Source organism: Oncorhynchus mykiss, chromosome 17 (genome assembly GCF_013265735.2).
Source record: "Oncorhynchus mykiss isolate Arlee chromosome 17, USDA_OmykA_1.1, whole genome shotgun sequence".
Taxonomy (NCBI): Eukaryota; Metazoa; Chordata; class Actinopteri; order Salmoniformes; family Salmonidae; genus Oncorhynchus; species Oncorhynchus mykiss.
In genome coordinates, this window is record NC_048581.1 from 80,051,951 (window position 1) to 80,065,611 (window position 13,661).

The window sequence follows — 13,661 nt, forward strand, 5'->3', positions numbered from 1 at the left end:
TATGATGATGATGCTGATATCTCACCACTTCATCCTACAGTGAGTCCTTCAATCTAGTGTCTATGATGATGATGATATCTCACCACTTCATCCTACAGCGAGTCCTTCAATCTAGTGTCTATGATGATGATATCTCACCACTTCATCCTACAGTGACTCCTTTAATCTAGTGTCTATGATGCTGATATCTCACCACTTCATCCTACAGTGAGTCCTTCAATCTAGTGTCTATGATGATGATGATATCTCACCACTTCATCCTACAGCGAGTCCTTCAATCTAGTGTCTATGATGATGATATCTCACCACTTCATCCTACAGCGACTACCTCAATCTAGTGTCTATGATGATGATGCTGATCTGATATCTCACCACTTCATCCTACAGTGACTCCTTCAATCTAGTGTCTATGATGATGATGATATCTCACCACTTCATCCTACAGCGATTCCTTCAATCTAGTGTCTATGATGATGATATCTCACCACTTCATCCTACAGCGACTCCTTCAATCTAGTGTCTATGATGATGATATCTCACCACTTCATCCTACAGTGACTCCTTCAATCTAGTGTCTATGATGATGATGCTGATATCTCACCACTTCATCCTACAGTGACTACCTCAATCTAGTGTCTATGATGATATCTCACCACTTCATCCTACAGCGACTCCTTCAATCTAGTGTCTATGATGATATCTCACCACTTCATCCTACAGCGACTCCTTTAATCTAGTGTCTATGATGATGATATCTCACCACTTCATCCTACAGCGACTCCTTCAATCTAGTGTCTATGATGATGATGCTGATATCTCACCACTTCATCCTACAGTGAGTCCTTCAATCTAGTGTCTATGATGATGATGATATCTCACCACTTCATCCTACAGCGAGTCCTTCAATCTAGTGTCTATGATGATGATATCTCACCACTTCATCCTACAGTGACTCCTTTAATCTAGTGTCTATGATGCTGATATCTCACCACTTCATCCTACAGTGAGTCCTTCAATCTAGTGTCTATGATGATGATGATATCTCACCACTTCATCCTACAGCGAGTCCTTCAATCTAGTGTCTATGATGATGATATCTCACCACTTCATCCTACAGCGACTACCTCAATCTAGTGTCTATGATGATGATGCTGATCTGATATCTCACCACTTCATCCTACAGTGACTCCTTCAATCTAGTGTCTATGATGATGATGATATCTCACCACTTCATCCTACAGCGATTCCTTCAATCTAGTGTCTATGATGATGATATCTCACCACTTCATCCTACAGCGACTCCTTCAGTCTAGTGTCTATGATGATGATGCTGATATCTCACCACTTCGTCATCCTCCACCAGCACCATGTCGTAGGCGCTCAGAGCAGCGATGAAGATAATACAGGTCACTCCCTCAAAACAGTGGATCCATTTCTTCCTCTCTGAGCGCTGGCCGCCCACGTCAAACATCCTGCAGGACAGCGAGAGAGAGACAGATGTCAATGTTGATCGCCAATGTTATTACTATATTATTACAATGGTCATCTAAGCTCATTCGATTTCTTAAAGATAATTGTTGCTTTTCAATGTTTTTGTGATTCTGATCAATGGGGATTAATGCGGGTATAATTGTCTTGCGTTGTGTTTGTAGCCTCACCTGAAGTTGAGATCTTTTAAGCCGAACTGGGTCTCTATGATACCAGTGGTCTTTACCCTGGATCGCAACATGTCCTGTTCAGTGGGGATATATCCAGGCTGGACCAGCCTCTCCAAGTCATTCAGATAGCTACGTGGGACACCGAGAGAGAGAGTGGTTACTTCCTACTCAGTAGGGGTATATCCAGGCTGGACCAGCGACTCCAAGTCATTCAGATAGCTACGTGGGACACCGAGAGAGAGAGTGGTTACTTCCTACTCAGTAGGGGTATATCCAGGCTGGACCAGCGACTCCAAGTCATTCAGAAAGCTAGGTGGGACATAGTGAGGTTATATCCTGCTCAGTGAGGATATATCCAGCCTCAGATAGTTAGCTGGGACACGGAGAGAGTGGTTATGAAAAACAACCTACCTTAATCTGGTTCATCAACAGACTAGTAAGAGAGAACAAAGCTCTTAGGTGCTAGTTTCCCAGACACATACCCTGGTCCTGGACTAAAAAGCATTCACAATGGAGATCCTACATTCAAAGAGCGTTTTAGTCCAGGATTTAACTTAATGTGTGTCTGGGAAACAAGCCCTTTGTGGATATGATGGTGTGCTGTCATGGTGAAAAGGGAACGGGGATGGGGTTGGTCCAGTCCAGGAGAGTGAACCTACTATCCAGCAGAGTCGTTAAGCTGGTACTCAGAGGCCCTGTCGTAGCATGCCTGGATGCCAGTGTCCTTCCACAGCCGGATGATAATGTCAGACAGCTCCTTGGGCATGGAGCCCTCCTCAATGGTGTCTGCTAGATGCATGAGCTTCCTGGAGTCGTCCTACAAACCAACACACGCAGACACAAGCAAGTACAAAATCATACCTCCACACTTAGATTGCGCACTATACCCAGTCTGACAAAGGAACATCATATCCCAAATAATATGATGCCTGGCTTGGTTATGTTATGTAACCATCTGTCGGAATAGTGTTCTATAGAACAGCGTTTCCCTAACTTTGTCCTGGGTGCACGGTTTGGGTTTTGCCCTAGCACTACACAGCTGATTCAAATAATCAAAGCATGATAATGAGTTGGATATTTTAGTCAGCTGTGTAGTGCTAGGGCAAAAACCAACATGTGCTCCAGGATCGAGTTTGGGAACCCTGCAGTAGACAGTCAGTAACTACCTGCTGAGCGGTGTCACCATAGCCAATGTTGAGTTGAGTCATACCCTTTACAATAGCCATGATGGACTGAAGGGTATTGCTGTAGATGATGGTGACAAACTCCATAGACTCCTCAAGAGAGTAACCATCTTGATGGATAATTCTGTTGTGAGAAAACAAGATTCCACAAATTAATTTGATTGTTGAGACACTGATCCTTTTATGACATTTAAATTGGTACAATAGAGTTACTAGACTCACTTCATCTGTTTCACGATTGTGCTCTTTCCTGATTCTCCAGCACCTATATGCACAAGTGAGGAAAACAGTACACTTATTTAGATCTCAGGTACTGTATATATAAATGACAGCCTGTGGTAGGAGACCATTATCTGGGCATGGCAAGGTCTTGAGAGGGTGTAGATCAGTCTCTATAGGAGTAGGCATCACATTTAAAGTATCAAACATGACCACTTGGCTGCAGTGTTAAACTATTTTAGACCTGATTACAAAAACTAGGGGCAAACAAGGTCACAAAGTGTACTCCCTTATTCTATTTCACTTTTCTTTAACATTACTCTGCTACTATTCCCTCCATTTTCTTTCCTGACTTGTTATGGTCCTCCCTGTTGAGTTGGTGTGTACATTGGCCCACAGAGGAGCCACACAAGGGCACCAAGCTCATTACCCCTGTCCTAAGCCCCTTCAAAGCTGATGTCAGGAAGAACTTTCTCTATCCCTGACCTATATTGTCACAGAGATGCAGTATGACTCACTTTGCTGCTGCACCCTCTATATCCATCTTAGTTATTATTCTCTCCTGCTTCCCATCTATATCCATCATGGTTATTATTCTCTCCTGCTTCCCAAATATATCCATCATGGTTATTATTCTCTCTTGATTCCCATCTATATCCATCATGGTTATTATTCTCTCCTGCTTCCCATCTATATCCATCATGGTTATTATTCTCTCCTGCTTCCCAACTATATCCATCATGGTTATTAGTTGTCCCTGCTGCCCCTCTACAGCCATCATGGTTATTAGTTGACCCTGCTGCCCCTCTACAGCCATCATGGTTATTAGTTGACCCTGCTGCCCCTCTACAGCCATCATGGTTATTATTCTCTCCTGCTTTCCAACTATATCCATCATGGTTATTATTCTCTCCTGCTTACCATCTATATGCATCATGGTTATTAGTTGACCCTGCTGCCCCTCTACAGCCATCATGGTTATTAGTTGACCCTGCTGGCCCTCTACAGCCATCATGGTTATTAGTTGAACCTGCTGCCCCTCTACAGCCATCATGGTTATTAGTTGACCCTGCTGCCCCTCTATAGCCATCATGGTTATTAATTGACCCTGCTGCCCCTCTACAGCCATCATGGTTATTAGTTGGCCCTGCTGCCCCTCTACAGCCATCATGGTTATTAGTTGACCCTGCTGCCCCTCTACAGCCATCATGGTTATTAGTTGGCCATGCTGCTCCTCTACAGCCATCATGGTTATTAGTTGGCCCTGCTGCCCCTCTTCAGCCATCATGGTTATTAGTTGACCCTGCTGCCCCTCTACAGCAGTCATGGTTATTAATTGGCCCTGCTGCCCCTCTATATCCATCATGGTTATTAGTTGAACCTGCTGCCCCTCTACAGCCATCATGATTATTAGTTGGCCCTGCTGCCCCTCTTCAGCCATCATAGTTATTAGTTGACCCTGCTGCCCCTCTATAGCCATCATGGTTATTAGTTGACCCTGCTGCCCCTCTTCAGCCATCATGGTTATTAGTTGACCCTGCTGCCCCTCAATAGCCATTATGGTTATTAGTTGACCCTGCTGCCCCTCTACAGCCATCATGGTTATTAGTTGACCCTGCTGTCCCTCTATAGCCATCATGGTTATTAATTGACCCTGCTGCCCCTCTACAGCCATCACTGTTATTAGTTGACCTTGATGCCCCTCTACAGCCATCATGGTTATTAGTTGACCCTGATGCCCCTCTACATCCATCATGGTTATTAGTTGGCCCTGCTGCCACTCTTCAGCCATCATGGTTATTAGTTGACCCTGCTGCCCCTCTACAGTAATCATGGTTCTTAGTTGGCTCTGCTGCCCTTCTATAGCCATCATGGTTATTAGTTGACCCTGCTGTCCCTCTACCGCCATCAAATTATTAGTTGACCCTGCTGCCCCTCTATAGCCATCATGGTTATTAGTTGACCCTGCTGCCCCTCTATAGCCATCATGCTTGTTAGTTGACCCTGCTGTCCCTCTACAGCCATCATGGCTATTAGTTGACCCTGCTGCCCCTCTACAGCCATCATGGTTATTAGTTGACCCTGCTGCCTCTCTACAGTCTTCATGGTTATTTGTTGGCCCTGCTGCCCCTCTATAGCCATCAAGATTATTAGTTGACCCTGCAGCCCTTCTACAGCCATCATGGTTATCATTCTCTCCTGCTGCCCCTCTACAGCCATCATGGTTATTAGCTGACCCTGCTGCCCCTCTACAGTCATCATGGTTATTAGTTGACCCTGCTGCCCCTCGACAGCCATCATGGTTATTATTCTCTCCGGCTGCCCCTCTACAGCCATCATGGTTATTAGTTGACCCTGCTGCCCCTCTACAGTCATCATGGTTATTAGTTGGCCCTGCTGCCCCGCTACAGCCATCATGGTTATTAGTTGACCCTGTTGCCCCTGTACTGCCATCATGGTTATTAATTGGCCCTGCTGCCCCTCTATATCCATCATGGTTATTAGTTGAACCTGCTGCCCCTCTACAGCCATCATGGTTATTAGTTGGCCCTGCTGCCCCTCAACAGCCATCATGGTTATTAGTTGACCCTGCTGTCCCTCTACAGCCATCATGGTTATTAGTTGGCCATGCTGCTCCTCTACAGCCATCATGGTTATTAGTTGGCCCTGCTGCCCCTCTTCAGCCATCATGGTTATTAGTTGACCCTGCTGCCCCTCTATATCCATCATGGTTATTAGTTGAACCTGCTGCCCCTCTACAGCCATCATGATTATTAGATGGCCCTGCTGCCCCTATTCAGCCATGATAGTTATTAGTTGACCCTGCTGCCTTTCTATAGCCATCATGGTTATTAGTTGACCCTGCTGCCCCTCTTCAGCCATCATGGTTATTAGTTGACCCTGCTGCCCCTCTATAGCCATCATGGTTATTAGTTGACCCTGCTGCCCCTCTACAGCCATCATGGTTATTAGTTGACCCTGCTGTCCCTCTACAGCCATCATGGTTATTAATTGACCCTGCTGCCCCTCTACAGCCATTATTGTTATTAGTTGGCCCTGCTGCCCCACTTCAGCCATCATGGTTATTAGTTGACCCTGCTGCCCCTCTACAGTCATCATGGTTATTAGTTGACCCTGCTGCCCCTTGACAGCCATCATGGTTATTATTCTCTCCTGCTGACCCTCTACAGCCATCATGGTTATTAGTTGACCCTGCTGACCCTCTACAGTCATCATGGTTATTAGTTGGCCCTGCTGTCCCGCTACAGCCATCATGGTTATTAGTTGACCCTGTTGCCCCTCTACTGCCATCATGGTTATTAGTTGAACCTGCTGCCCCTCTACAGCCATCATGGTTATTAATTGGCCCTGCTGCCCCTCTACATCCATCATGGTTATTAGTTGACCCTGTTGCCCCTCTATAGACATCATAGTTATTAGTTGAACCTGCTGCCCCTTGACAGCCATCATGGTTATTATTCTCTCCTGCTGCCCCTCTACAGCCATCATGGTTATTAGTTGACCCTGCTGACCCTCTACAGTCATCATGGTTATTAGTTGACACTGCTGCCCCGCTACAGCCATCATGGTTATTAGTTGACCCTGCTGCCCCTCTATAGCCATCATAATTGTTAGTTGACCCTGCTGTCCCTCTACAGCCATCATGGCTATTAGTTGACCCTGCTGCTCCTCTACAGCCATCATGGTTATTAGTTGACCCTGCTGCCCCTCTACAGTCTTCATGGGTATTTGTTGGCCCTGCTGCCCCTCTATAGCCATCAAGATTATTAGTTGACCCTGCAGCCCTTCTACAGCCATCATGGTTATCATTCTCTCCTGCTGCCCCTCTACAGCCATCATGGTTATTAGCTGCCCCTGCTGCCCCTCTACAGTCATCATGGTTATTAGTTGACCCTGCTGCCCCTCGACAGCCATCATGGTTATTATTCTCTCCGGCTGCCCCTCTACAGCCATCATGGTTATTAGCTGCCCCTGCTGCCCCTCTACAGTCATCATGGTTATTAGTTGACCCTGCTGCCCCTCAACAGCCATCATGGTTATTAGTTGACCCTGCTGTCCCTCTACAGCCATCATGGTTATTAGTTGGCCATGCTGCTCCTCTACAGCCATCATGGTTATTAGTTGGCCCTGCTGCCCCTCTTCAGCCATCATGGTTATTAGTTGACCCTGCTGCCCCTCTACATCCATCATGGTTATTAGTTGACCCTGCTGCCCCTCTACAGCTATCATGATTATTAGTTGGCCCTGCTGCCCCTCTTCAGCCATCATAGTTATTAGTTGACCCTGCTGCCCCTCTATAGCCATCATGGTTATTAGTTGACCCTGCTGCCCCTCTTCAGCCATCATGGTTATTAGTTGACCCTGCTGCCCCTCTATAGCCATCATGGTTATTAGTTGACCCTGCTGCCCCTCTACAGCCATCATGGTTATTAGTTGACCCTGCTGTCCCTCTACAGCCATCATGGTTATTAATTGACCCTGCTGCCCCTCTACAGCCATTATTGTTATTAGTTGGCCCTGCTGCCCCTCTTCAGCCATCATGGTTATTAGTTGACCCTGCTGCCCCTCTACATCCATCATGGTTATTAGTTGGCCCCGCTGCCACTCTTCAGCCATCACTGTTTTTAGTTGACCCTGATGCCCCTCTACAGCCATCATGGTTATTAGTTGACCCTGCTGCCCCTCTACATCCATCATGGTTATTAGTTGACCCTGCTGCCCCTCTACATCCATCATGGTTATTAGTTGGCCCCGCTGCCACTCTTCAGCCATAACTGTTTTTAGTTGACCCTGATGCCCCTCTACAGCCATCATGGTTATTAGTTGACCCTGCTGCCCCTCTACATCCATCATGGTTATTAGTTGGCCCCGCTGCCACTCTTCAGCGATCATGGTTATTAGTTGACCCTGCTGCCCCTCTACAGTAATCATGGTTCTTAGTTGGCTCTGCTGCCCTTCTATAGCCATCATGGTTATTAGTTGACCCTGCTGTCCCTCTACCGCCATCAAATTATTAGTTGACCCTGCTGCCCCTCTATAGCCATCATGGTTATTAGTTGACCCTGCTGCCCCTCTATAGCCATCATCCTTCTTAGTTGACCCTGCTGTCCCTCTACAGCCATCATGGTTATTAGTTGGCCCTGCTGCCCCTCTACAGCCATCATGGTTATTAGTTGACCCTGCTGCCCCTCTACAGCCATCATGGTTATTAGTTGACCCTGCTGCCCCTCTACAGCCATCATGGTTATTAGTTGACCCTGCTGCCCCTCTACAGTCATCATGGTTATTAGTTGACCCTGCTGCCCCTTGACAGCCATCATGGTTATTATTCTCTCCTGCTGCCCCTCTACAGCCATCATGGTTATTAGTTGACCCTGCTGTCCCGCTACAGCCATCATGGTTATTAGTTGACCCTGTTGCCCCTCTACTGCCATCATGGTTATTAGTTGAACCTGCTGCCCCTCTACAGCCATCATGGTTATTAATTGGCCCTGCTGCCCCTCTACATCCATCATGGTTATTAGTTGACCCTGTTGCCCCTCTATATCCATCATAGTTATTAGTTGAACCTGCTGCCCCTTGACAGCCATCATGGTTATTATTCTCTCCTGCTGCCCCTCTACAGCCATCATGGTTATTAGTTGACCCTGCTGACCCTCTACAGTCATCATGGTTATTAGTTGACACTGCTGCCCCGCTACAGCCATCATGGTTATTAGTTGACCCTGCTGCCCCTCTATAGCCATCATAATTGTTAGTTGACCCTGCTGTCCCTCTACAGCCATCATGGCTATTAGTTGACCCTGCTGCTCCTCTACAGCCATCATGGTTATTAGTTGACCCTGCTGCCCCTCTACAGTCTTCATGGTTATTTGTTGGCCCTGCTGCCCCTCTATAGCCATCATGATTATTAGTTGACCCTGCAGCCCTTCTACAGCCATCATGGTTATCATTCTCTCCTGCTGCCCCTCTACAGCCATCATGGTTATTAGCTGCCCCTGCTGCCCCTCTACAGTCATCATGGTTATTAGTTGACCCTGCTGTCCCTCGACAGCCATCATGGTTATTATTCTCTCCGGCTGCCCCTCTACAGCCATCATGGTTATTAGCTGCCCCTGCTGCCCCTCTACAGTCATCATGGTTATTAGTTGACCCTGCTGCCCCTCAACAGCCATCATGGTTATTAGTTGACCCTGCTGTCCCTCTACAGCCATCATGGTTATTAGTTGGCCATGCTGCTCCTCTACAGCCATCATGGTTATTAGTTGGCCCTGCTGCCCCTCTTCAGCCATCATGGTTATTAGTTGACCCTGCTGCCCCTCTACATCCATCATGGTTATTAGTTGACCCTGCTGCCCCTCTACAGCCATCATGATTATTAGTTGGCCCTGCTGCCCCTCTTCAGCCATCATAGTTATTAGTTGACCCTGCTGCCCCTCTATAGCCATCATGGTTATTAGTTGACCCTGCTGCCCCTCTTCAGCCATCATGGTTATTAGTTGACCCTGCTGCCCCTCTATAGCCATCATGGTTATTAGTTGACCCTGCTGCCCCTCTACAGCCATCATGGTTATTAGTTGACCCTGCTGTCCCTCTACAGCCATCATGGTTATTAATTGACCCTGCTGCCCCTCTACAGCCATTATTGTTATTAGTTGGCCCTGCTGCCCCTCTTCAGCCATCATGGTTATTAGTTGACCCTGCTGCCCCTCTACATCCATCATGGTTATTAGTTGGCCCCGCTGCTACTCTTCAGCCATCACTGTTTTTAGTTGACCCTGATGCCCCTCTATATCCATCATAGTTATTAGTTGAACCTGCTGCCCCTTGACAGCCATCATGGTTATTATTCTCTCCTGCTGCCCCTCTACAGCCATCATGGTTATTAGTTGACCCTGCTGACCCTCTACAGTCATCATGGTTATTAGTTGACACTGCTGCCCCGCTACAGCCATCATGGTTATTAGTTGACCCTGCTGCCCCTCTATAGCCATCATAATTGTTAGTTGACCCTGCTGTCCCTCTACAGCCATCATGGCTATTAGTTGACCCTGCTGCTCCTCTACAGCCATCATGGTTATTAGTTGACCCTGCTGCCCCTCTACAGTCTTCATGGTTATTTGTTGGCCCTGCTGCCCCTCTATAGCCATCATGATTATTAGTTGACCCTGCAGCCCTTCTACAGCCATCATGGTTATCATTCTCTCCTGCTGCCCCTCTACAGCCATCATGGTTATTAGCTGCCCCTGCTGCCCCTCTACAGTCATCATGGTTATTAGTTGACCCTGCTGTCCCTCGACAGCCATCATGGTTATTATTCTCTCCGGCTGCCCCTCTACAGCCATCATGGTTATTAGCTGCCCCTGCTGCCCCTCTACAGTCATCATGGTTATTAGTTGACCCTGCTGCCCCTCAACAGCCATCATGGTTATTAGTTGACCCTGCTGTCCCTCTACAGCCATCATGGTTATTAGTTGGCCATGCTGCTCCTCTACAGCCATCATGGTTATTAGTTGGCCCTGCTGCCCCTCTTCAGCCATCATGGTTATTAGTTGACCCTGCTGCCTCTCTACATCCATCATGGTTATTAGTTGACCCTGCTGCCCCTCTACAGCCATCATGATTATTAGTTGGCCCTGCTGCCCCTCTTCAGCCATCATAGTTATTAGTTGACCCTGCTGCCCCTCTATAGCCATCATGGTTATTAGTTGACCCTGCTGCCCCTCTTCAGCCATCATGGTTATTAGTTGACCCTGCTGCCCCTCTATAGCCATCATGGTTATTAGTTGACCCTGCTGCCCCTCTACAGCCATCATGGTTATTAGTTGACCCTGCTGTCCCTCTACAGCCATCATGGTTATTAATTGACCCTGCTGCCCCTCTACAGCCATTATTGTTATTAGTTGGCCCTGCTGCCCCTCTTCAGCCATCATGGTTATTAGTTGACCCTGCTGCCCCTCTACATCCATCATGGTTATTAGTTGGCCCCGCTGCTACTCTTCAGCCATCACTGTTTTTAGTTGACCCTGATGCCCCTCTACAGCCATCATGGTTATTAGTTGACCCTGCTGCCCCTCTACATCCATCATGGTTATTAGTTGGCCCCGCTGCCACTCTTCAGCCATCATGGTTATTAGTTGACCCTGCTGCCCCTCTACAGTAATCATGGTTCTTAGTTGGCTCTGCTAACCTTCTATAGCCATCATGGTTATTAGTTGACCCTGCTGTCCCTCTACCGCCATCAAATTATTAGTTGACCCTGCTGCCCCTCTATAGCCATCATGGTTATTAGTTGACCCTGCTGCCCCTCTACAGCCATCATGGTTATTAGTTGACCCTGCTGCCCCTCTACAGCCATCATGGTTATTAGTTGACCCTGCTGCCCCTCTACAGCCATCATGGTTATTAGTTGACCCTGCTGCCCCTCTACAGTCATCATGGTTATTAGTTGACCCTGCTGCCCCTTGACAGCCATCATGGTTATTATTCTCTCCTGCTGCCCCTCTACAGCCATCATGGTTATTAGTTGACCCTGCTGACCCTCTACAGTCATCATGGTTATTAGTTGGCCCTGCTGCCCCGCTACAGCCATCATGGTTATTAGTTGACCCTGTTGCCCCTCTACTGCCATCATGGTTATTAGTTGAACCTGCTGCCCCTCTACAGCCATCATGGTTATTAATTGGCCCTGCTGCCCCTCTATATCCATCATGGTTATTAGTTGACCCTGTTGCCCCTCTATATCCATCATAGTTATTAGTTGAACCTGCTGCCCCTTGACAGCCATCATGGTTATTATTCTCTCCTGCTGCCCCTCTACAGCCATCATGGTTATTAGTTGACCCTGCTGACCCTCTACAGTCATCATGGTTATTAGTTGACACTGCTGCCCCGCTACAGCCATCATGTTTATTAGTTGACCCTGCTGCCCCTCGGCAGCCATCATGGTTATTAGTTGGCCCTACTGCCTCTCTACAGCCATCATGGTTATTAGTTGGCCCTGCTGCCCCTCTATTTCCATCATGGTTATTAGCTGACCCTGCTGCCCCTCTATATCCATCATGGTTATTAGTTGAACCTGCTGCCACTCTACAGCCATCATGGTTATTAGTTGACCCTGCTGCCCTTCTACAGCCATCATAGCTATTAGTTGACCCTGCTGCCCCTCTACAGTCATCATGGTTATTAGTTGACCCTGCTGCCTCTCTACAGCCATCATGGTTATTAGTTGACCCTGCTGCCCCTCTAAAGCCATCATGGTTCTTAGTTTACCTTGCTGCCCCTCTACAGCCATCATGGTAATTAATTGGCCCTGCTGCACCTTTATATGCATCATGGTTATTAGTTGGCCCTGCTGCCCCTCTACAGCCATCATGGTTATTAGTTGACCCTGCTGTCCCTCTACAGCCATCATGGTTATTAGTTGACCCTGCTGTCCCTCTTCAGCCATCATGGTTATTAGTTGGCCCTGCTGCCCCTCTCCTGCCATCATGGTTATTAGTTGACCCTGCTGACCCTTGACAGCCATCATGGTTATTATTCTCTCCTGCTGCCCCTCTACAGCCATCATGGTTATTAGTTGACCCTCCTGACCCTCTACAGTCATCATGGTTATTAGTTGACACTGCTGCCCCGCTACAGCCATCATGGTTATTAGTTGACCCTGCTGCCCCTCTATAGCCATCATGCTTGTTAGTTGACCCTGCTGTCCCTCTACAGCCATCATGACTATTAGTTGACCCTGCTGCCCCTCTACAGCCATCATGGTTATTAGTTGACTCTGCTGCCCCTCTACAGTCTTCATGGTTATTTGTTGGCCCTGCTGCCCCTCTATAGCCATCAAGATTATTAGTTGACCCTGCAGCCCTTCTACAGCCATCATGGTTATCATTCTCTCCTGCTGCCCCTCTACAGCCATCATGGTTATTAGCTGCCCCTGCTGCCCCTCTACAGTCATCATGGTTATTAGTTGACCCTGCTGCCCCTCGACAGCCATCATGGTTATTAGTTGACCCTGCTGCCCCTCTACAGTCATCATGGTTATTAGTTGGCCCTGCTGCCCCGCTAAAGCCATCATGGTTATTAGTTGAACCTGCTGCCCCTCTACAGCCATCATGGTTATTAGTTGGCCCTGCTGCCCCTCAACAGCCATCATGGTTATTAGTTGACCCTGCTGTCCCTCTACAGCCATCATGATTATTAGTTGGCCCTGCTGCCCCTCTTCAGCCATCATAGTTATTAGTTGACCCTGCTGCCCCTCTATAGCCATCATGGTTATTAGTTGACCCTGCTGCCCCTCTTCAGCCATCATGGTTATTAGTTGACCCTGCTGCCCCTCTATAGCCATCATGGTTATTAGTTGACCCTGCTGCCCCTCTACAGCCATCATGGTTATTAATTGACCCTGCTGCCCCTCTACAGCCATTATTGTTATTAGTTGGCCCCGTTGCCACTCTTCAGCCATCACTGTTTTTAGTTGACCCTGATGCCCCTCTACAGCCATCATGGTTATTAGTTGACCCTGCTGCCCCTCTACATCCATCATGGTTATTAGTTGGCCCCGCTGCCACTCTTCAGC

At 47.6% G+C, this 13,661-nt stretch overlaps 1 protein-coding gene across 1 annotated transcript in view; it reads right to left on the minus strand.

Moving 5' to 3' along the window:
* Window positions 1–13,661, minus strand: part of LOC110494676 (guanine nucleotide-binding protein G(t) subunit alpha) — a 42,051-nt gene that overhangs the window by 4,125 nt on the left and 24,265 nt on the right. The window contains exons 2-6 of the mRNA XM_021569959.2: window positions 3,065–3,107; window positions 2,825–2,966; window positions 2,318–2,475; window positions 1,659–1,787; window positions 1,343–1,472 (exon numbers count right to left, since the gene is read on the minus strand). Coding sequence (XP_021425634.1) covers window positions 1,343–1,472; window positions 1,659–1,787; window positions 2,318–2,475; window positions 2,825–2,966; window positions 3,065–3,107 — 602 coding nt within the window. The remainder of the gene's footprint in view (window positions 1–1,342; window positions 1,473–1,658; window positions 1,788–2,317; window positions 2,476–2,824; window positions 2,967–3,064; window positions 3,108–13,661) is intronic.